Genomic DNA, 22896 nt, shown 5'->3' on the forward strand with positions numbered 1-22896 from the left:
CAACATTTACTGCAACAGATGATCTCGTCCGTTATCATATTTCTGTTTGTGGAATCTTGCTGTGCACATTTCCTACACTACAGAAGTGACTGAACTTCAAATGTATTTAGTTAGCTGTAAAGTGTTTTGGGGTAACCCTGAGGGTGTGAAAAGTGCTTAATAAATGCAAACTTGTTTCTTCTTTCTGTGTATATGTTCATTTGAGAACAAGATTACTTGGAGGTGTTTCACATTCTAATATATTGATCATTATTGGGAATTCTGTGGCCCACAGGACTGGTTCAATTAGCAAACAAAAACAACAGACCTTTGCAGATCACTCCAGGGTGCTGTTCAAACAGAGATATCTCAACATGATTTTCAAATTTAACTGCACAATGGGCTGGAGGAAATTGGAACCATCTCCATTTACAGATCTCTGTAACCCTAACCCTAATGCAGCCCTACAATTCTTTGAGATTTCTGTAACCTCCTCCAACCCCTAAAACCCTCCCTATCTCTGTAACTTCAATAAGGGAATCAAGGGTTATGGGGAAGAGGCAGGAAAGTGGAGTTAAGGATTATCAGATCAGCCATGATCTCATTGATTAGCGGAGCAGACTTGATGGGCCAAATGGCCTACTTCTGCTCCTACGTCTTATGGTCGTATGGTCTAACTTCCTTCATCTTTAAAATCCTCCACAATCTTTGATGTAGGGTGTGGGAGGCCACAAAGAGCCTACAGCGAAGGTGCTGAAAGTCAATTTGTTGAGGCACAGGGAAGTTGAGTGAAGCCTAAAGAGGGCGGAGTGATAAGATGGGGAATTTGGTGACAGAATGATGAGGAGTCAAGGATATGAGTGGCAAAATTCTGAACGAATGGAGCTGTTGGAGAATGGCTCAGGAACATTAGAAGGAGGCAGGGTAATAATGAATTGGACTCAGGTGCTAGGCATCGGTAGGGATGAGATAAGGGTGATGATGTGTCACGTTACAGAGATGGGAGAAAATGGTGATGGAGAGATGGGGGGAGGAAGCTGAAATTGGGGTAAAGTTGTGCACTGAGGCTCTGCATCACCAGACATTGCCTCAGGGACATAGACGAGAATCAAAAAGGTGGACTGGAGAAAATTTTGGCTGGTTTAGGTCCTAATGTTGGAGACTGCATGAACAGCCTTAGATTGAGGGAGACAGGAGGCGGTGAGAAATAGCTGTGTAATGTTGTTATCCATGAAAAGTCAGACCTTGTTTTTTGGTAGATATGCCAAGATGTAGCCTGATAATGATGATGCAGAAAAGCTGACACAGCACTGCTGGACAGCAATCATTGGAAGACAGGAAGGGTAAAACCTGCATTCCTATTGTTCAAGATATTGAAAAGAGTCTTTGAATAGACTGCATCATCTCTACAGACAGGCTGCATTTGGATCCAGTTCCCAGTGGGCCAACTTGATGGTCATGTGAAGTTCCGGGAAACAACATCTCAAGCAGCAGCTTAAGAATACAGCAACAGGAGGATGCCATTCATCTCCTCGAGCCCACTTCACCATTCAATTAGATCATGGCTGGTCTGTACCTCAATTCCAATTACTTGCCTTTGCTCGAAAACCCTTGATATCCTTGCCCAACAAAAATCTATTGATCACAGACTTGAAAGCTCCAATTGGCCCACCTTTTAGGGCAAAAAATTCCAGATTTCCACCACTGGTGGGGGTGGGGGTGGGTGGGGGTGAAAGGTGAGGGGGGTGTAACCCGCTCACAAGTGGCAGGTAGCCAATTATGGCCACTTAAGTCCTATTGTTAGAGGCTGATTGTGATTTTCCAGTGAACGCCCAGGCCCACAGAGACTTTGGGGAACAGGCCACTGTGTGCTAAGATGATTTCTCAGTTCCTCTTTTTATTCTTCCTCACTGTTACCTTGTTGCTATTCTACCAAACAGTGCCAACAATTTTTCAATATTTAATATAGATTCTATATTATATTCTATAGGGCTTCGCTGGCTAGACCATCATTTATTGTCCATCCCTAGTTGCCCTAGTTCAGAGGGCAGCAGCAAGCATTCAGACGCTCCCAAACTGCCTGGCTTCAGCTGCAGCCATAGACCACCCTGTGGAGGGGATCCCCTTCATAATGGCAGCCCAGCTTCTGAATCTAGTGAGCTAGGCGGGAGGTGGGGTGCTATTCAGGGGTTGTGGGGTTTAGGTGATCAGGGGGCATGGGGGGGGGGGGGTAATTGTGCAGTGGGAGGGGTAGTCGGGTGATTGGGGGATGGAAGATAGTCTGGTGATCAGGGAGTGGGAAATTAGTTCGGCGGTCAGGGAGTGGGAGGGTGGTCAGGTGACAAGGGTTGGAAGCTGGTCAGGTTGTTGAGGGGGTGGTTGGAAGTGGGGGTCAGGTGGTCAGTGGGGGTGGAGGGGTAGTTGTGGTGGGGGGGTTGGATGGGGGGTGGGGAGTAGTCTGGGGTGGGGGTGGAAGGGTAATTAGGGGGTCAGGGGGCTGGGAGATCAGGGGGGTGAAATGGAGGGAGGGTCAGGTGATGGGGATTAGTTGGGGGTCAGGAGGGGTAGTTAGGGGGTCCAGTGGGGAGCCTGGGAGGTCAGTACCAGAGTTACCCAGGGCTTAGAACTGGCTTTAATCCTAACTTTTCCTGGGTAACTACTCTGTTACGTGAGTTGGAACGATCAGAATTCTCCTAATTTGGCTGAGTTTTGGAGGGTTCCAGGCGCAGGGGAATTTCCCAGTGGAAGTTGAGACTTCCGGGCAATTCCCCGTGCAGTCCTTATCACGCCTGTTCAAATGGAGCAGTCTATTCCAGTCCCACTTCACTGTTCCTTCTCTGTGTCTTTTCATTTCTCCCATGTTATATTCTTATTCAATTCCCTTTCTCAATGATGTTCTGGTCACTATTTCATTAGCCATTTTTAATAAAACATCTCATTTCATAATAACCCACTGTGTGCAAAGATGATTTCTCAGTTCCTCTTTTTATTCTTCCTCAATGTTAACTTGTTGCTATTCTACCAAATAGTGCCAACAATTTTTCAATATTTAATATAGATTCTATATTATATTCTATAGGGCTTCGCTGGCTAGATCAGCATTTATTGTCCATCCCTAGTTACCCTAGTTCAGAGGCCATATTGCTGTGGTTCTGGAGTCACATGTAGGTCAAACAGGACAGCAGGTTTCCCTCCCTAAAGGACTTTAGTGAACCAGATGGGTTTTACAGCAATCAACAATGGTTTCATGGTCATGATTAGACTTTTAATTCCAGATTTTTATTGAATTCAAATTCCACCATCTGCTGTAGTGGCATCCGAACCCACCCTATTGATCTTCTAAGTTCCAATGAAAAAATAATCAATTTTCGAGCCCTTTTTCTTATAATTGCAGCCTCTGATTCCTGATCATATTCTGATGGTTCCTCCTCATCTCTTTGCTGTAGTCCTGCTACCCGTCCTTGAGTGGGGGTGCCCAGAACAGAATTAAGTAAATCTGACCTTTTGTGATCTGTCCATTTGACCCTTTGTTGGTTTGTCATAAAAACCTGATTGGTTCATCAATGTCCTTCAGGGAAGGACCTGGCCCCACCCTGACCTGCTCTGGCTTTTATGTGACTCCAGTCCCACACCACGTGGTTGCCCATTCATGCCTTGTGAAGTGACTAAACAAGCTACCCAGTTATTAGGAGCAGGCCCACCATAACCTCAACCAGGGGTGAGTACTAAACACAGCTTGTGAATGCCATAGCAATAAATAGTTGAGGATTTGGGAGGTCAGAGTGCCCTGCACCATTTCCTATCTATTTTTTCTGCTTTGATGGTGTCAACTCATTGCTGGGGTATAGTTCCACACGAGGTTGGGGCCTCCTGCCAGTACCACATAAACGGTCCTACCCAAGAAACAAAATGACCCCCGTTTAGTGCCCCCTATCTGTTGCAGGAATTTAGCTCCCTAATCACATACCAGCAAGTTGGAGAGGGGAGATCAAGACAGGATTGTACTCAGCAGTGATGCCCTCCACAGTTGAACAGCTTGCTCACACTCATTTGCTCAACTCACTCATAAGGGGAATAATTTTCTGACCTCCTGCAGTTGCTCCGGAGAGTGACCCACTGGAAACTTGGACTCATTTTGCCCCTGGTCACCTGACTGACCGGAGTTCTGAAAGGCACTGCCTGTTTGGCGGATTTCTCACGAGGAGCAGATAGTTGTCAAGAGGAATTTGGGTGATGTACAGAAACACAGCTGGAACCTGCCAGGACTGAGACATGGTCGGGAGAAGAACTGACACAAAAAATACAACCAGTCACACCCAGCGAAGGAGCAGAGGAACAGGTCTGAGAATCTCTCAAAATTAGTGGGTGGAGAGCAGTCCAGGGGCTGGGGAGTGGGGGTCATGGGAGAGAGAGAAAGTGGGCAGAGAGAGCAGACAAAAGAAGAAGGCTTGGAGAGAAGGTGGGCAGAGGAGAGAGGATAGGGAGTGGAGAGAGGATGGGCAGGGGAGAGAGGATAGGGAGTGGAGAGAGGTGGGCAGGGGAGAGAGGATAGGGAATGGAGAGAGGTGGGAAGAGGAGAGAGAATAGGGAATGGAGAGAGGTGGGAAGAGGAGAGAGAATCGGGAGTGGAGAGAGGGTGGGCAGGGGAGAGAGGATAGGGAGTGGAGAGAGGGTGGGTAGAGGAGAGAGGATAGGGAATGGAGAGAAGGTGGGCAGGGGAGAGAGGATAGGGAGTGGAGAGAGGGTGGGCAGAGGAGAGAGGATAGGGAGTGGAGAGAGGGTGGGCAGAGGAGAGAGGATAGGGAATGGAGAGAGGGTGGGCAGAGGAGAGAGGATAGGGAGTGGAGAGAGGGTGGGCAGGGGAGAGAGGATAGGGAATGGAGAGAGGGTGGGCAGGGGAGAGAGGATAGGGAGTGGAGAGAGGGTGGGCAGGGGAGAGAGGATAGGGAATGGAGAGAGGTGGGAAGAGGAGAGAGGATAGGGAATGGAGAGAGGTGGGAAGAGGAGAGAGGATAGGGAATGGAGGGAGGGTGGGCAGAGGAGAGAGGATAGGGAGTGGAGAGAGGGTGAGCAGGGGAGAGAGGATAGGGAATGGAGAGAGGGTGGGCAGGGGAGAGAGGATAGGGAATGGAGAGAGGTGGGTAGAGGAGAGAGGAAAGGGAGTGGAGAGAGGGTGGGCAGGGGAGAGAGGATAGGGAATGGAGAGAGGGTGGGCAGGGGAGAGAAGATACAGAGTGGAGAGAGGGTGGGCAGGGGAGAGAGGAAAGGGAGTGGAGAGAGGGTGGGCAGGGGAGAGAGGATAGGGAGTGGAGAGAGGGTGGGCAGGGGAGAGAGGATAGGGAGTGGAGAGAGGGTGGGCAGGGGAGAGAGGATAGGGAGTGGAGAGAGGGTGGGCAGAACATGAGTGTGGAAAGAAGATATTAGTAGAGAGATGGTAGGGAGCGCAGAGGGACGATGGGATGGATTGAGAGGATTGGGAGAAGAGGGGACCAGTGAGAGGGTGGAGTGGAGAAGAGTGGGAAATGGAGAGAAGGTGGAGAGAGCAGAGAGTGGAGAGTAGGTAGGGAGAGGAGAGTGTCAGCAAAATCCACAGAGACTGAGCCCAGCTTGGAAATTGGGTCTCTGACTCCAACAATCAGCATCTTCCAGATCGCTTCCATGCAATGGGGGAATTCTACCTGGGTAGAAATGGTTAACCTATTAAAACAATGGGTAAAATAAATCTTCCCCCTTTGTGACCCAAACAGGCATGTGAGGAGTTTAAACTGAGACATGGATCTGGAGCCACACTCATATAGAAAAGGAAGTGAGAGTTGGCATGGGTCTGTTAAAAATAGACAGTGAAACATGTTTAATAAATGCCTGTAACTGCAGGAGTGCACCTGGATATTGAAATGGTTCAGAAGAGTATCCATAGAATGCTAATCAAATATCTGCCAAGCTAGAAAATGAGCAGGTTAGTATTTCATACATAAAAAGAGTTTGTGAGGTTGTAACCTCTATTTCAGTATTTGAAGGGGATCTTTTGCTTTGTTTCAGTCCCACTCTCCTGACCTTAGGCCATCCATTGCAGAGGGGAGCAGACAGACCAGAGGGCTTCCTGGTGGTACTACTCTGGGCCCTGGCCAAGGATGCCCCATCAACAGGACAAGGCAGCAGGTGTCAAGTGGGCTTTTCAGCCTGACTGCCCGTGCCTGTGTGCTGCTGGAGAGGAAGCACATTGTGTCCACGAATATACCTGAGGCCTTCCACTCCCAGTGGAAATGGAGTGTTTTCATCAACAACTGGAATTGAATTTTGTTTTGATTTAAGTTTCCTTTAAACTTTTGTTTTTTGTCACAGTTTATTAGTGTGGCCCATTTCAGAAGGGGAGGGGACACTCAATACCTTTTAATTGATAACCTGTTAATCATGTTTAACATCGATTTGGAAAACAAGCAAAAGTTGACCAACAGCTTGAAATAAAGAAGACAAGAAAAAAGGGGGAAAAGGAAAGAAAGAATAGACAGAGTTGTATTTATATGGCACCTTTCACAACCTCAGGACATTCCCAAAGTGCTTTATAACCTAGAAAGTATTTTGGAAGTGTAGTGTAGTCACTGGTTCCTGCATTTTCTACAATTTCTGCAAAGCAAGCTTCCACAAACGACAATGTGATAATGAGAAGATAATCTGTTTTAGAGATCTTGACTGTGGGATAAATATTGATCAGGATACAGAATCAGAGAATTGTTGCAGGACAAAAGGAGGCCATTCAGCCCATCGTGTCTGCACCAGCTCTCCGAATGAGCAATTCACTTATTGCCATTCTCCCGCCTTCTCCCCGTAACCCTGCACATTCTTCATGTTCAGATAACTGTCTAATTCTCTTTTGAATGCTTCAATTGAATCTCCCCCACACTCTCAGGCAGTGCATTCCAAATCTTAACCTCTCACTACATAAAAAAGTTTTGCTTCTTTTGTCAATTAATTTAAATCTGTGTCCTCTTGTTCTTGATCCTCTCACGAATGGGAACAGTTTCTCCCTCTCTACTCTGCCCAGGCCCCTCATGATTGTGAATACCTCTATCAAATCTCCACTCAGCCTTTTCTCAAAGGAAAACAGCCCTAACTTTTCCAATCTATCTTCATAACTGAAGTTTCTTAGCCCTGCCGAGGAGATCTCCACAAGGCATGAGCATAGGACTTGAGGCATGTAAATACAAAAAGCTAGAGTGAAAGTGTGGTCAGGCATGAACTGACTGTAAGGGGAGCTTGCAGGTACTGACCATCCCATCAATCTTACTGCAAGGCTGTGGTGGGAGGAGGTGGTCATTGTGATAGACCTAAGCCAGAACTTTTTCTGTAGGTGTTGAAAGCAGATGATGTTTCCTGTCACTAGATCACATTAAAAAAGAAAAAGAAAGATTTGCTTTCACATAGGCCAGGATTTTGCCCTCGTCGGGCGGGCTCGGTGGGGGTGAGTGGGAGTGGTTGGGAAGCTGACGGCTGCCTGCGATTGGGGCCCGACCGTGATTTCACACTGGCGGGCCAATTAAGGGCCACCCAGCGTGAAATGTGTGCTGCAGCGCTCAGCGCTGCCTGTGTGGTGGAGCGGCAGGGGGGCTGGAGGGTGAGTGGGGAGAGACTTCATGCACGCACGCAGGTGCGCGCAGGAAAAGCTCCCTGAGGCACTGGGCTGCCTCAGAGAGATGAAGATTTTAAAAATTAAAAATAAAGAATTATAAAATGTTAAAAAACGTCTCCTCATGTGACTCTGAAGCATGAGCAGGGACATGTTATTAACAAAATGTTGAAACTTTTAGTTAATTTTTAATAACTGTTGGAAACCTCATCCTGCCAGTGGATGAGGTTTCCTAAAAGATCCAAAGGCCGCTTGGCCTTTTTGTCTGTCCACCAACTGTAAGGTTGGACAGGCAGCAAAAAATTGAATTCAATTGGAGCTTTTAATAGCCTTAATAGGCCTGTTCATTGTCAGCAGGTGTGCTGCTGACACGCGCGTGCGCCCGCTGACCGAAATTTCGCATGAGTGCCTGACATCATCACGCGTCATTTTACAGTCGTTCGGATCGGGCGCATGTCCGTCCAGCGAGCGTAATATTCTGGCCATAGTGCCTTTCACAAACATTTTACAGCCAATGCAGTACTTTTGAAATGTAGTCACTGTTGTAATGTAGAAGCCAATTTGTACACAGCAAGTTCCCACCAACGTCAATGTGATAATGATCAGATAATCTGTTTTTGTGATGTTGATTAAGGGATAAATATTGGCCAGGACACTAGGGAGAGCTTCCCAGTTCTTCCTTGAAGTTGTGCCATGGGATCTTTCACATCCATGCATCCGAAAAAACTGAGTGCAGCATTCAATCAGTACTGCGCTGAAGTATTAACCTGGAATTTTGTACACAAGCCCTGGAGCGGGACTTAAACCCAGAACTTTGTTACTTAGTGACAAGAGTGCTACAAACTGAGCTACAGCTAACACAAATGAAGGCATGGCATATTTCACAGCAATGGTGCATTTGGGAATTGCTGTTGGGGAGTTTGAGTTTTGAGAGTGTGAAATTTATGTTTTAAGGAGACTGGTGTCAAACTTTCCCACTACAGAAACTATGTTGATGAATTTCTCAGTGATTTAGAACCTATTATATCTCAAGCCAAAACAATTTACTTGATAATGCTTCCATTGTCTCTAAATTATACGACTGCTTCTCTGACATCCAGTACCAGAGGAGCAAAAATTTTCTCCAACTGAATACTTGGAAAACCAAAGCCACAGTCTTCAATCCTCATTATAACTCTGATCCCTAACACTGACTCCATCTCTCTCCCTGACAACTGTCTGAAGCTGAACTAGACTGTTCACATTAAGACAAAAGCAAAAAACTGCGGATGCTGGCCTGCTTTCTACCCTTAATGAGCACATTCCTTAGATAATATCACCACCTTCAACACCTCTTTGCCCTTTTGTCTGTGACATCTTTTGGTTATCTCCACCTATCACTGGTTCTACTTGTCCCACCCCCCCTTAAACCAGCTTATATTTCACCTCTCTTCTATTTTGACTTAGTTCTGTTGAAGGGTCATTCGGACTCGAAACGTTAACTGTATTCCTCTTCGCAGATGCTGCCAGATTTGCTGAGTTTTTCCAGGTATTTTTGTTTTTGTTTTAGACTGTTCACATCCTTGGTGTCGACTTTGACCTGGAGATGTGCTTCCAACCACATGTCCACTCCATCATGAAGACTGTCTATTTCTAATTCTGTAACATGGCCCAGCATCAACCCTGCCTCAGCTCATCCGTTGCTGAAATCCTCACCCATACTTAGATTGCCTCAAGACTTGACTATTCTGACACTCCCTGGTCGGCCTGCCACCTTCCATCCTCCATAAACTTGAGGTTATCCTAAACTCATATACCCATACCCTAACATGCTCTGTTCACCCATCACCACAGTGCTCACTTCTCCCTGTCCAGCAACACATCAACTTGAAAGTTTTCATCCTTGTTTTCAAGTCCCTCCATGGCTTCAGCCTTCCCATTTCTCTGTAATCCTCTCCAGCCCTACAGCCATCCAAGATCTCTGAACAGCTCCAATTCTAGCCTCTAGGTGGCTGTGATTTCAGCTTCCAAGGCCCTAAGCTCCGGGATTCCCTCCCTAAATCTCTCTGCCTCTCTACCTCTTCTTTAAGATGTGGCTTAAAACCTACCTCCTTGACCAAGCTTTTGGTTATATGTCCATATGTGGGTTGGTGTCAAATCCTATGTGATATTGCTTCTGTGAAGTGCTTTGGACTTTTTAGCAATGTTAAAGGCTACTTATAAATACAAATTTTTGTTGTTGTTCTGCAAGGTTTGAACAAACAACTGTTCTATTTTAACAGTGAGCCCGCACAGGTTCTTGGAGGCCCTAGTCTTTGACTCACTCTGCCGTAGGGTTATTATCGAGGAAAACTTGGCTCAGCAACTCAGCTGTCAGGATAAGAAAGCCACATTTAACAGCGTAAAGAAAGGGAATTATTTTATCGATTCCCACTCCACCCCACATCACACCATTCAAATACCCCAACCCACACCCTGAATACCCCACCCTATATCGGCATCCTAAATATCCCACACTGAACAACCCAAATATTCTACCCCACACCCTGAATACCCCAACTCACATTGGCATCCTAAATATCCATACTGCACCACCAAAATACCCCACTGCATATTGCATCACCTAAGTACCCCACCCCACACTGCACCACCTAAATACCCCACCCCACACTGCACCACCTAAACACCCCACTCCACACTGCACCACCTAAATACCCCACCCACAATGCACTAAGTAAATACCCCACCCCACACTGCACTACCTAAAGGCCGCACCCACAATGCACTACCTAAATACCCCACCCCACACTGCACCACCTAAATACCCCACCCCACACTGCACCACCTAAATACCCCACCCCACACTGCACCACCTAAATACCCCACCCCACACTGCACCACCTAAATACTCCACCCCACACTGCACCACCTAAATACTCCACTCTACACTGCACTAACTAAATACCCCACCCCACACTGCACCCCCTAATTACCCCACCCCACACTGCACCACCTAAATATTCCACCCACAATGCACTACCTAAATACCCCACCCCACACTGCACCACTTAAATACCCCACCCCACACTGCACTACATAAATACCCCACCCCACACTGCACCACCTAAATACCCCACCCCACACTGCACTACCTAAATACCCCACCCCACACTGCACCACCTAAATACCCCACCCCACACTGCACCACCTAAATACCCCACCCCACACTGCACCACCTAAATACCCTACCCCACACTGCACCACCTAAATACCCCACTCCACACTGCCACCCTAGATAGTAATTTTAAGTTATTAGCCATAGCCCACAAAGGACCATGGGTATCTGTCTCTCTAACAGAGAGAGGGAGTTGGTTATATAGCTTGAGAGACACCAGTCTGCAAGCGGCTAGTAAGACAAGGAGCTAAGCCTTCGTGAACTATCACAGCCATTAGGGGAATTGAACTCACAAAGTTGGCGTTATTCTCAATCACACTCTAGCCATCTAACCTCCTGAACTAACTGACCCCCAAACCAACCCAAATACCCCGCTCCACACTACCCCACACAAATCAACATCCTGGGGGTTACCATTCACCATGAACTGAACTGGACTAGACATGTAAATACTGTGGCTACAAGAATAGGTCAGAGACTCGGAATCCTGCAGCGAATAACTCACCTCCTGACTCCTCAAAGCCTGTCCACCATCTACAAGGCACAAGTCAGGAGTGTGATGGAATACTCCCCACTTGCCTGGATGAGTGCAGCTCCCACAACACTCAAGAAACTTGACACCATCTAGGACAAAGCAGCCCGCTTGATTGGCACCACATCTACAAACATTCACTCCCTCCACCACCGACGCACAGTAGCAGCAGTGTGTATCATCTACAAGATGTACTGCAAGAATTCACCAAGGTTCCTTAGGCAGCACCTTCCAAACCTAGGGCCACTAACATCTAGATGGATAAGGGCAGCAGATATATGGGAACACCACCACCTGGAAGTTCCCCTCCAAGTCACTCACCATCCTGATTTTGAAATATATCACCGCTCCTTCACTGTCATTGGGTCAAAATTCTGGAACTCCCTCCCTAACAGCACTGTGGGTGTATCTACACCACATGGACTGCAGGGTTCAAGAAGGAGGCTCAAAACCACCCTCCAAAGGGCAATTAGGGATGGGCAATAAATGCTGGTCTGGCCAGCAACGCCCACATCCTGTTAATGAATAAAAAAAATACAGCACTCACACTGCACCCTATAGGCTTTTACCTTGTACAGCCAGGTGTTCCAGTCTCTTCCCTCGACTAGTGAGAAGAAACCCTGCATGAAAAAAGGAGGCTTATTCTCCTTCTGTTAATAATAGTCCTCACTCTGGGAGGTCTGTATTCGGCAGCTTGCAGGTCTTGTTGAATAATTAGCCTCCACCAGTGCATGGTGAGAGTTAATATATTTCATGTTTAATTTATCATGTATAAATTAATCAGATTGAAATAACTAAAATAGACCCACACAATGATCCCTAAAGAGGAGAGTTACTGGCAGCAGATTGCAGAAAACTTGTCACAGAAATTATATTGCAAAGGATACAGGAAACGAGAGAGTTAGCGAACTGTATTTATCATGGACACACGGGGGAGGGACCTGGGGTCTGAGGCAGTGCCCAACACTAGGGAGTCGGAACAGTCAGGAACGGGGTGTGGGAACAGTACGAGTCTGGGAAGGAGTGGGGAGGGGGAACAGTGCGATTTTGGGGAGGGGTGGGAAGGGGGAATAGTGCAAGCCTGGGGAGGGGGTGGGGAGAGGGAATGATGCGAGCCTGGGGAGGGGGAACAGTGCGAGTCGGGGGAGGGGGAACAGTGCGAGTCTGGGGAGGGGGAACAGTGCGAGTCTGGGGAGGGGGAACAGTGCGAGTTTGGGGAGGGGGAAAAGTGCGAGTCTGGGGAGAGGGAAAAGTGCGAGTCGGGGGAGGGGGAACAGTGCGAGTCAGGGAGGGGGAACAGTGCGAGTCTGGAGAGGGGGAACAGTGCGAGTCGGGGGAGGGGGAACAGTGCGAGTCGGGGGAGGGGGAACAGTGCGAGTCGGGGGAGGGGGAACAGTGCGAGTTTGGGGAGTGGGAACAGTGCGAGTTTGGGGAGGGGGAACAGTGCGAGTTGGGGGAGGGGGAACAGTGCGAGTCGGGGGAGGGGGAACAGTGCGAGTTTGGGGAGGGGGAACAGTGCGAGTTGGGGGAGGGGGAACAGTGCGAGTCGGGGGAGGGGGAACAGTGCGAGTCTGGGGAGGGGGAACAGTGCGAGTTTGGGGAGGGGGAACAGTGCGAGTTTGGGGAGGGGGAACAGTGCGAGTTGGGGGAGGGGGAACAGTGCGAGTTGGGGGAGGGGGAACAGTGCGAGTTGGGGGAGGGGGAACAGTGCGAGTTGGGGGAGGGGGAACAGTGCGAGTTTGGGGAGGGGGAACAGTGCGAGTTTGGGCAGGGGTGTGGAGGGGGAAGAGTGCGCGTTTGGGCAGGTGTGTGGAGGGGGAAGAGTGCGCATTTGGGCAGGGGTGTGGAGGGGGAAGAGTGCGAGTCGGGGGAGGGAGGGGGAACAGTGATAGTCGGAGACTGTGCGTTTGGGGAGGAGTGGGTAGGGGCAAGAGTGTGAGTCTGGGGAAGGGTGGGATGGGGGAACAGGGCGTGTCTGGGGAGAGGAACAGGGTGAGTTTGGGGAGTGGGTGGGGTGGAGGAACAGGGCGTGTCTGGGGAGGGGGAACAGTGCGAGTCTGGGGAGGAGTGTGGAGGGGGATGAGTGTGAGTCTGGGAAGACATGACGAGAGAGAACAGTGTGAAGCCTGGATGGTGTGTGGGAACAGTGCGCGTCTGTCGGTTATTTAGTCTGTGACTGGGGAGTGAGAACAATATGAGGCTGAAGAGTGGGAGGAGGCTGGCATTTGGGACCTGGAAAGTGGGAATGGGATATTTGAGGTGGTGCAGACCATGGGAGGGTATTTATGTAGAGAAATTATAAAAGGTGAGCAAAGAGATGGGTCCTAAAGGAAGAGAGAGAGTGAGATAAGAAAGATATTTAGAGGAGGAATTCCAGGCTGAGGGGCCTAGATTGTTAAAGGCCTGACTGTCAATAGTGGGGAAAATAGAGTGGGCGATGCACAAGAGACCAGAATCAGTGGAATGTCTTGTCAAATCAGACAAGCCAGCATGCTGGAGTTAGTCCTGCCTCAATCAGGGGAGCTGTGCTTCTTCCCTTCTGAGCTGGCAGACTCCTCCAAATGGGACAACAGCAAGCAGTGCCATGTTCCTCTGGCTCGGCCCTCTCTTTTTAAATTTATTCATTCTGAGATATGGGCATTGCTGGCAATGCTGAATCCTAACTATCAATGAGCAGGGGACACTGTGCTACATTATAGCAACATAGAGTCATAATAGCACAGGAGACCATTTGTCCCTTTGAGTATGTACCAGCTCTCTGTAGAGCAATCCAGACAGTTCCATTCCCCTGTTCTATCCCCCTGGCCCTGCAAGTTTATTTCCCTCAGCTGCCCATCCATTTCCTTTTAAGATCATTTATTGTCTCCAGTTCACCACCCTGGTAGATGGGCAGCAAGTTCACATTCCTCCTGCATCTCTTGCCCAAATCCTTAAATCTATGTCCCCCTAATCCTTGCATCATTGTCTGATGGGAACAGTTTCTTTTGTTTATTTTATCAAAACCTGTCATATTCTTGTATATCTCTATCAGTTCTCTCCACCCCCACAACCTCCTTTACTCCAAACAGAACAACACCAGCTTCTCCAATCTAACCTTGTAGCTAAAATATCCCATCCCTGGATCCATTCTGCTAAATCTTCTCTGCACTCTCTCAAAAGACCAGAACTGGAAGCAATACTCTAGTTGTGGCCCAACCAGCGTTTTATAAAGGTTCCGTATAACTTTGGTATTTTTGCAATCAGTGCCTCTATTTATGAAGCCCAAGGTCCAGTATGCTTTGCTAACCAGTTTCTGTCCCCTTCAAAGATCTATGCAAATGAACCCCCAGGGTTTCTCTGTTCCTGTACAGAGTTTAGAACTGTGTCATATTGCCTCCCCCTAACTCTTCTGCCAAAATGCATCACCTCACATTTCTCTATATTAAATTCCATCTTCCGCTTGTCTGCCCATTTTGCTAGGTTGCACTCGACTGGTATCATCCTCATTATTTGTCAAACATCCAGGTTTTGTATCATATGCAAATTTTGAAATTTAACTTTGTATTCCAATATCCAAGTCATTTATACATAACAAAGAAAGTATTGCTCTGAGCACTTACCCATGGAAAACACCACTGTCTACCATCCTACAGTCTGAAAAACAACCATTTACCGTCTCTCACTGTTTTCCATGAGCCTCAATTTTGTTAACCAGATTTTAATGTGATACTTTGTCAACCACTTTCTTAAAATCCATATAGACAACACCCACTACATTCTTTTCATCAACCTTCTCTGTTACTTCATCAAAAAATTCTATTAGATTTGTAAAAAGTTGTGTTTGACCAATCTGTGCTGGTTCTCCTTAATTAACTCAAAACTCTCCAAGTACCTGTTAATTTTCTCCTCAGTTTTGTTTCTACAAACATATCCATCACTGATGCTAAACTGACCGGCCTGCAGTGACTCAGAATGTCTTTAGACTTGTTCTTGAACAAGGCTGTTACCTTTGCTCTGACACTTCCCCACTATCTACTTACCTTTGCAAACCAGGATCCAAGCCATCCAGGCCAGGTGATTTATTCACTAAGCATAGCCAACCTTCCATTTACCTCCTGTCTCTCAGTTTTCACTCCAGCCTTAACTAATTTTCACACCAATCTTAACCTCTGCTATCTGTGCTTCTACTGATATTTTGTCAGCATCCACTTACTTAGTAAACACTGATACAAATAACTCATTAAGTATTCTTAGCACTTTAGAGATCCTGCACCTGTAAGCATATATCATCTTTTTGTCCCTAATAGGCCCCACCTCAGCTCTTCCTACCTGGTGACATGCCAGTAGAAGATTTTTGGGTTTCCTTTTATGTTAACTGCCATATATTCTCACTTTGCCATCCTTGTTTTCCTCTTCACTTCCCCTCTCAATTTATTGTATTTAGCCTGGTGGTTGCTTGAAGAATTCACCTGACATACATAGGTGGTGGCATTGTGGTATTGTCCAGAGACCCGGGAACCCAGATTCGAACCCCACCACAACAGATGGTGAAATCTAAATTCAATAAAAATCTGGAATTAAAAGTCTGATAATGACCATGAAACCATTGCCAGATTGTCATAAAGCCCCATCTGGTTCACTATGGCCTTTTAGGGAAGGAAATCTGCAATCCTTACCTGGTCTGGCTTACATGTGACTCCAGACCCACAGCAATGTGGTTGACTCTTAAATGCCCTCTGAGCAAGGGCAATTAGGGATGGGCAATAAATGCTGGCCGAGCCAGCGACACCCACATCCCATAAAAGTGAATAGAAAAAGCATCATACACCCTCTTTTTTTTGTTTAATCATATTCTTTATCTTGCTCATAATCCAAAGGCTTTGGTTCCCCTGCCTTTCCCTCTTGTTGAATGTATCTAGCCTCAACCTGGATCATCCATTGTTCTGTTACAGTTTTTCCCATCAGCATTTGGTTCCATTTTGCTTTGGTAGATCCCCTCTCATAACTCTAATAACATTGAAGTTAGCCCTCTTCCAATTTAGAAGTTCTACTCTAGATTGTTTCTTGCTCTTCTCCATTACCATTCTAAACCTTGTAATATGATGATCCCTCTTACCCAAGTGTTCTCCCACTGACACGTCCCACTTGGCCCACCTCATTACCCAGCAATGCCTCCTCCTTCCTCATTGGACTATTTTCTTGAACAACTGTAGACTGGTGGTACATACACAGTGCTGATAGGGAGAGAGTTCCAGGATTTTGACCGAGTGATAATGAACAAATGGCGATAAATTTCTAGCTCAAGATGTCACGTGACTTGGAGGGAAATGTGCAGATGGTGGTATTCTCATCTGCGAGCTGCCCTTGTTCTTCTAGGTGGGAAAGGCCACGGGTTTGGAAGGTGTTGTCGAAGAAATCTTGGCTAGATGCTGCAGTGCATCTTGTGGATGGCATACACTGCTGTCCTGGTGTGCCGGTGTTTAAGGTGGTGGATAGGGTGCCAATCAAGTGGGCTGCTTAGTCCTGCATGGTGTCAAGCTTCTTGAGTGTTGGAACTGCACTCACCCAGGAAGCGGAGAGTACTCCATCACACTTGTAGATGGTGGACAAATTTTGAAGAGTTAGGAGGTGAGTCATTCACCATAGAACATCCAGCCTAGGATCTACTCTTGTCATTTAAGTATTTATGTGCTGGGCCAGTTAAGTTTCTGGTCAATGGTGAACTCCAGGATGTCGATGGTGAGGTATTCACGGGTGGTAATGTCATTGAATGATAAGGGAAGACGATTAAACTCTCTCTTGTTGGAGATTGTCACTGCCTGACTCTTGTGTAGTACAAATGTTACTTGCGAATTATCAGCCTAAGCCTGAATATTGTCAGGGCTTGTTACAAGCAGGCTCAGACTGCTTCATTATCTGAAATGGAACTATTACTCAATGAACAGCCATACTTCTGATCTTATGGGGGAGGGAAGGTCATTGATGGAGAAGCTGAAGGTGGTTGGGCCGTGAATATTACCCTGAGAAACTCCTGCAGTAATGTCCTGGGCCGGATATGATTGGCCACAATCATCTTCCTTTGTCTTAGGTATGACTCCAATCAGCGGAGAATTTTCTCCCAATTCCGACTGATTTCAATTTTATTTGGGCTTCTGATGCCATAGTCGTTTAAATGCTGCCTTGATGTCAGACAGAGTCAGTCTCACCTCGTCTCTCGGGTTCAGCTCTTTTGTCCATGTTTGGACTTAGGCCTTAGTAATCTGGAGCTGGGTAGACCTGATGGAACCCAAACTGAGCATCAGTGAGTAGTTTATTGCCGTGTGAGTGCCACTTGATAGCAATGTCGACAACACCTTCCATCACTTTGCTGATGATTGAGAGTAGACCGAGAGGGTGGTAATTGGTTGGAATGGATTTGTCCTGTTTTTTGTGGACAGGACATTCTTTTTCCCTTTTTTCATGAACAGGACAGACCTGGGAAATTTTACACATTGTTGGGTAGATGCCAATGTACTGGAACAGCTTGACTAAAGGGTTGTATAGTTCTTGAGCACAAGTCTTTACTACTACTGTCAGTGTGTTGTCAGGGCCTTTGCCGTATCCAGTGCACTCAGCTGCTTCCTGACATAATGTAGACTGAATTGAATTGGTTGAAGACTGGCACCTTTGAAGCTCAGGGCTACAGGAAGAGGCTGAGATATATCATCCACTCAGCACTTCTGGCTGAAGATGGCTGCAACTACTTCAGCCTGGTGTTTTGTGATCACATGATGGGCTCTGCCATCATTGAGGACAGGGATGTTCATGGAGCCTCCTCCTCCGGTTATTTATTTAGTTGTCCACCACCATTCAGGACTGGATGTGACAGGACTGCAGAGTTTTGATCTGATCCGTTGATTGTGGTATCACTTAGCTCTGTCTGCAGCATGCTGCCTCTACTGTTTAGCATGCATGTAGTCTTATGTTGTAGCTGGGATCTCATTTTTAGGTATGACTGGTGCTGCTCTTGGTATGCTCTCCTATATTCGTCATTTAACCAGGTTTGGTCATCTGGGTCAATGGCAATAGCAGAATGGCCCACAGCAACTCATAGATGCCAGGTTTTGAGTAGCTAGATCTTTTCTGAATCTATCCCATTTAGTATGGTGGTAGTGTCACACAACATGATGATATGTGTCCTCAGTGTGAAGAGGGGAAATTGTCTCCACAAGGAATGTGCATTAATCACGCCTACCAATACTTTCATGTTCACCCCCAACTCCCTTTGTCCCACCTCTGGTGGCTGTCTTGGCCGTAAACTCTGGAATTCCCTCCCTAAATCTCTCCACATTCCCCTCCTTCTCTAAGACTTTACTTAAGACCCACCTTTTGGACTAAGTTTTCGATCCGCCTTTCTGATACCTCCTCCTTTAGGGCAGTGTCAAATTTCATCTGATTATGCTCCTGTGAAGCACCTTGGACATTTTCCTACATTAAAAGGTGTGATTATGAGTTGTTTTGTTAAGCCAAGCATTGTGAGAGAAGGTGAGGCAAATCAGGAAGCAGCAACTGGGTTACATCAAGCTTGGGTGTTAAAAGGCTGTGTGAGATTAGGTTTTCTGTGGTGTTGAGCGCTAGGCAAAGAATAGTTCCTCCAGGACACAGTAATACCTATGAGTGTGTCTGAAACACTTCATCTGCCATCATTCATTTTCCAATATACAGCAGACTCTATGCCCTATCAGGAGCTACCCCACTACCCCTCAGTGCATGACAGAGAAACCTCTGATCCCAGCGAAGCACATTACCATTCCATCACTAAGATATGAAACATTCATATTTTATCCAGTGGTTGCAGTATGTAGTAGCAGGACCAGGCTATTCAGTCCATTGACCCTGTTCTTCCATATAGTTAGATCACAGAATCATTGCAGCACAGAAGGAGGCCATTCGGCCCATCATATCTACGCCAGCTCTCTGAAGGAGCATTTCATCCAATGCCATCCCCCCACCTTCTCTGTGTAATCCTGCACATTCTCTCTTTTCAGATACTAATCCAATTCCCTCGATTGAATCTGCCTCCATCACACTCTCAAGCAATGCATTCCAGATCTTAACCACTTGTTGCCTGAAAACGTTTTTCCTCCTGTCTCCATTGCTTCTTTTGGCAATTACCTTAAATCTGTGTCCTCTTGTTCGCAATCCTTCCACCAATCAGAACAGTTTTTCCCTTTCTATTTTGTCCAGGCTCTTCATGATTTTGAACGCCTCTATCAAATCGCCTCAACCTTCTATTCTCCAAGGAAAACAGCCCTAACTTCTCCAATCTATCTACGTAACTGAAGTTCCTCATCCCTGGAGCCATTCTTGCAAATCCTTTTTGCCCTCTCTCTAATGTCTTCACATCCTTCTTCTAGTGTGATGCCCAGGACTGGATGTAGCATTCTAGCTGAGGTCAAACCAGTGTTTTATAAAGGTTTAACATAACCTCCTTGGTCTTGTATTTGCTGCTCCTATTAATAAAGCCTAGGACACTGTATGCTTTATTAACCACTCTCTCAAACTATCCTGCCACCTTCAATAACTAATGCACATTTACATCCAGGTCCCTCTGCTCCTGCACCCCTTTTAGAATTGCACCCTGATGCTTGATGTGTACCTTAACTGTGTTTACCTGTCTTTGCTCAATCCCTTGATACCCTTATCTAACTAAAATCCATCCATCTCAATCTTGATATTTTCAATTGACCCCCAGAATCTACAGCCATTGGAGGAATGAGATCCAGATTCCAAGTAATATTTGTGTGAAGAAGCACTTCCTGATTTTGCCCTGAATAGCCTAGCTCTAATTTTAGATTAGGTCACCTTATTGGATTCCCGCACCAGCGGAAATAGTTTCTCTGCATCTTCCCGATCAAATCTCTTTATTATATCAACTGGCTTCCCTTTACATACAAGTTCCCCACCCAAAGGGATATGATTCTCCTTGTATGATTAGATTAGGTTGTTCACACTGTTCTGCTCTCATACTGACAAAGAACTCGATTGCACTTTCACAAAAGGCAGACAGCTAGATTCAAGGGGTAATCCTGAAATCCTCCAGACAGGCAGACAGACAGACCAGTCCTTGGAACAAGAGCATCCCTGTGACAAGTAGATTATTTTTAATCAATCATTCCTGGATAAACCGATCATATAGAAAGGATAGAGTATTTTGGCAATTGAGGGAAGGTTCACCTTAAATTGGTGATAGCCATTAACTGGTATGGAACAGCCATACTGAAGTGAGACAACTATCAAGATGGTTGTAGCATTAGTGTCTTTCTTGTTCATCCAGGCAAAAGATGTTAGACCTAGGATTAAGAACACTGGTTCAAATTCAATCAGGCTGCATTCCTGCTGTACCTGCCCTGGGAGTGTTTGATGGGGACAGTGCAGAGGGAGCTTTACTCTGTATCTAACCCCGTACTGTACCTGACCTAGGAGTGTTTAATTGGACAGTTTTGAGGGAGCTTTACTCTGTATCTAACCCCATGCTGTACCTGACCTGGGAGTGTTTGCTGGGGACAGTGTAGAGGGAGCATTACTCTGTATCTAACCCTGTATTGTACCTGCCCTGGAAGTGTTTAATCGGACAGTGTAGGGGGAGCTTTACTCTGTACCTAACCTGTGCCATTGGATGACTTCAATCTGACTGGGTGCTAAAGCACTGACTTTCTCCACTGTACTAAACACAAACAGCAGAAGGCACAGTACCCCAGCTCTGTTACAACCTGAGGGAGATCGCCTTGCACTGTTTGCTTGATAAGTAGGCACCCCCTTTTTGTGATTCTATTTTAGCCTTGTCCACTGACAGGAGGGTCGGTAACCAGAGGACACAGATTTGGGATATTTGGCAAATAAAAGCAAGCGTGAAATGAGGATTGTTTTGTTCACAGTGAGTTGATATGCTCTAGAATGCCCTGAGAGTGGTGAAAGCACACTCAATAAATTTCAAAGGGGGATTAGATAAAAGAATGGAAGCATTTGGTGGAAGGGCAGGAAAATGGGGGACGAATTGAATCGCTTTCAAAGAGCTAGCCCATGCGTAACGGGGCGAATGGTCATCTGCTGTATGCTGAATGGCTCTGCTGTAAGATTGTAGGATTCTCCTGAAAGGGCTGAGACTGCGGTATGACTGTACGACTGCTAACTTCTCTGCAGCACCCAGCAACAATTCCTCCATTCCCCACACTTTATCCAAATAGCAGACCGAGCCTGATCCTGGCCTTATCCGGCACCACGCATCCCCCAGCCCCCCCGCAACCCCTCAATAGGCACTTCCCCCCCCCCCCCCCTCCCCGCTTCCCCCTCTGTCACCCTGGGCCAGGCTCAAATCACAACTGAGGCCATGTGAAATGATCCCAGTCAACACCGACTGGGAGTCAACCCCCAGAATCGCTGGCCTCACGGGGACAACAGTCGGGGACGGGAGTGGAATCATTGCTGAATTAACACCCATCTTCTGTAACAGACAGTCCACATCTGGGACACACATGCTAAAGTCTCCAGCAGTTGCCGGGCTATGGGGTAAAAGGAGGAATGGGACGAATTGGGCCGTTTTTTTCAAACAACCAGCACAGGGCTGAACGGCCTCCTTTCAGCTTCTAAGTTTTAAATAAAACTTAAAAGATAAAAAAAATTGTTGAATTTTTACTCCCAGCTGGATAAAAAGATCCCAAGTCCCTTATTTGACAGCAGGTCTGGAGCCACCTGGTTGCTGAGTCCAGAGCTGTTGACTATATTCTCATCTCCTCCTGCTGTCCTCGCCTTGCCTTCCGTCCTCTGATAATGTGACATTCACGTCAATGGTTTAAGAGCTGAATCATTGTTTGCTGAACATTTGCAGGTACTGGCAGGGTTCAACGCCCCATTTGCTGGATCTTTTGCCATTATAAATTAATAATTTTATCCATGAGCTGAGATTGAGAGTGAATAGAGATGTATACACACCTTGTAAGTCAGGTCGTGGATCTCACTGCAGGACCTGGTTCGGTGAAGGGGGGATTTCGGAACTCCGTTTGGCAGCTCGGCACTGCCCTGTCTCAGATGGGAACTCTTTTTGCGAGGCATGGCAGCTTCAGAAAGAAGGGCTAAGAAAAATTGGAGGAGAGAACCGCCCCGGCGGCAGAAAGCAGGAGCAGACCCGGCCCCGGGCGCTCAGCAGCCGCTAACCCGGGTTAAGGTGAGCTGGGAGAGGGGGGTCCGGGCAAAGAGAGGTCCATTGTCCAGAACCCACTCTCTAAAGGTAACGAGCAGAGTGCCAGGGTCGGTGTCAGTAAGCGACCCCCTCTCTCTCTGTCTCTCATCTACAGGTGATCATCTCAAACATTGAGAGGGAGGGGCGGGGAGATGTGTCATCACCAGACAAGCATTTTACTTTCAGTTTAACTCTCACAAGGGCAGGAAGCTCAAACTCTCCAAGTTGCTCTTCATCCGCAGTATTTAGCTCTTGTTTTAGTGCGCTTCTCCTCTCGCAGGGATTGATTCTCCAGGTTACAGTCTCTCTCAATCCCCTCCCCTCCCAATACCTTCCACCCTACTTTCATTATAACCTCTCCATCTGCTACACCTCCTCATCCTCCACCCTCCCCATTACCTTGCTCCCTC

At 46.9% G+C, this 22896-nt stretch overlaps 1 protein-coding gene across 2 annotated transcripts in view; it reads right to left on the reverse strand.

The window, feature by feature from the left end:
• LOC144699709 (ras-related protein Rab-37-like) overlaps positions 1-22610 on the reverse strand; it is a 185205-nt gene extending 162595 nt beyond the window's left edge. For both annotated transcript variants that reach the window (XM_078570861.1, XM_078570860.1), the window contains exon 1: positions 22240-22610. In XM_078570861.1, coding sequence (XP_078426987.1) covers positions 22240-22359 — 120 coding nt within the window. In that variant the 5' untranslated portion in view covers positions 22360-22610. The remainder of the gene's footprint in view (positions 1-22239) is intronic.
• Between the last annotated feature and the right edge of the window lie 286 nt (positions 22611-22896).

This window comes from Cetorhinus maximus, chromosome 24 (assembly GCF_964194155.1).
Source record: "Cetorhinus maximus chromosome 24, sCetMax3.hap1.1, whole genome shotgun sequence".
Classification (NCBI taxonomy): domain Eukaryota; kingdom Metazoa; phylum Chordata; class Chondrichthyes; order Lamniformes; family Cetorhinidae; genus Cetorhinus; species Cetorhinus maximus.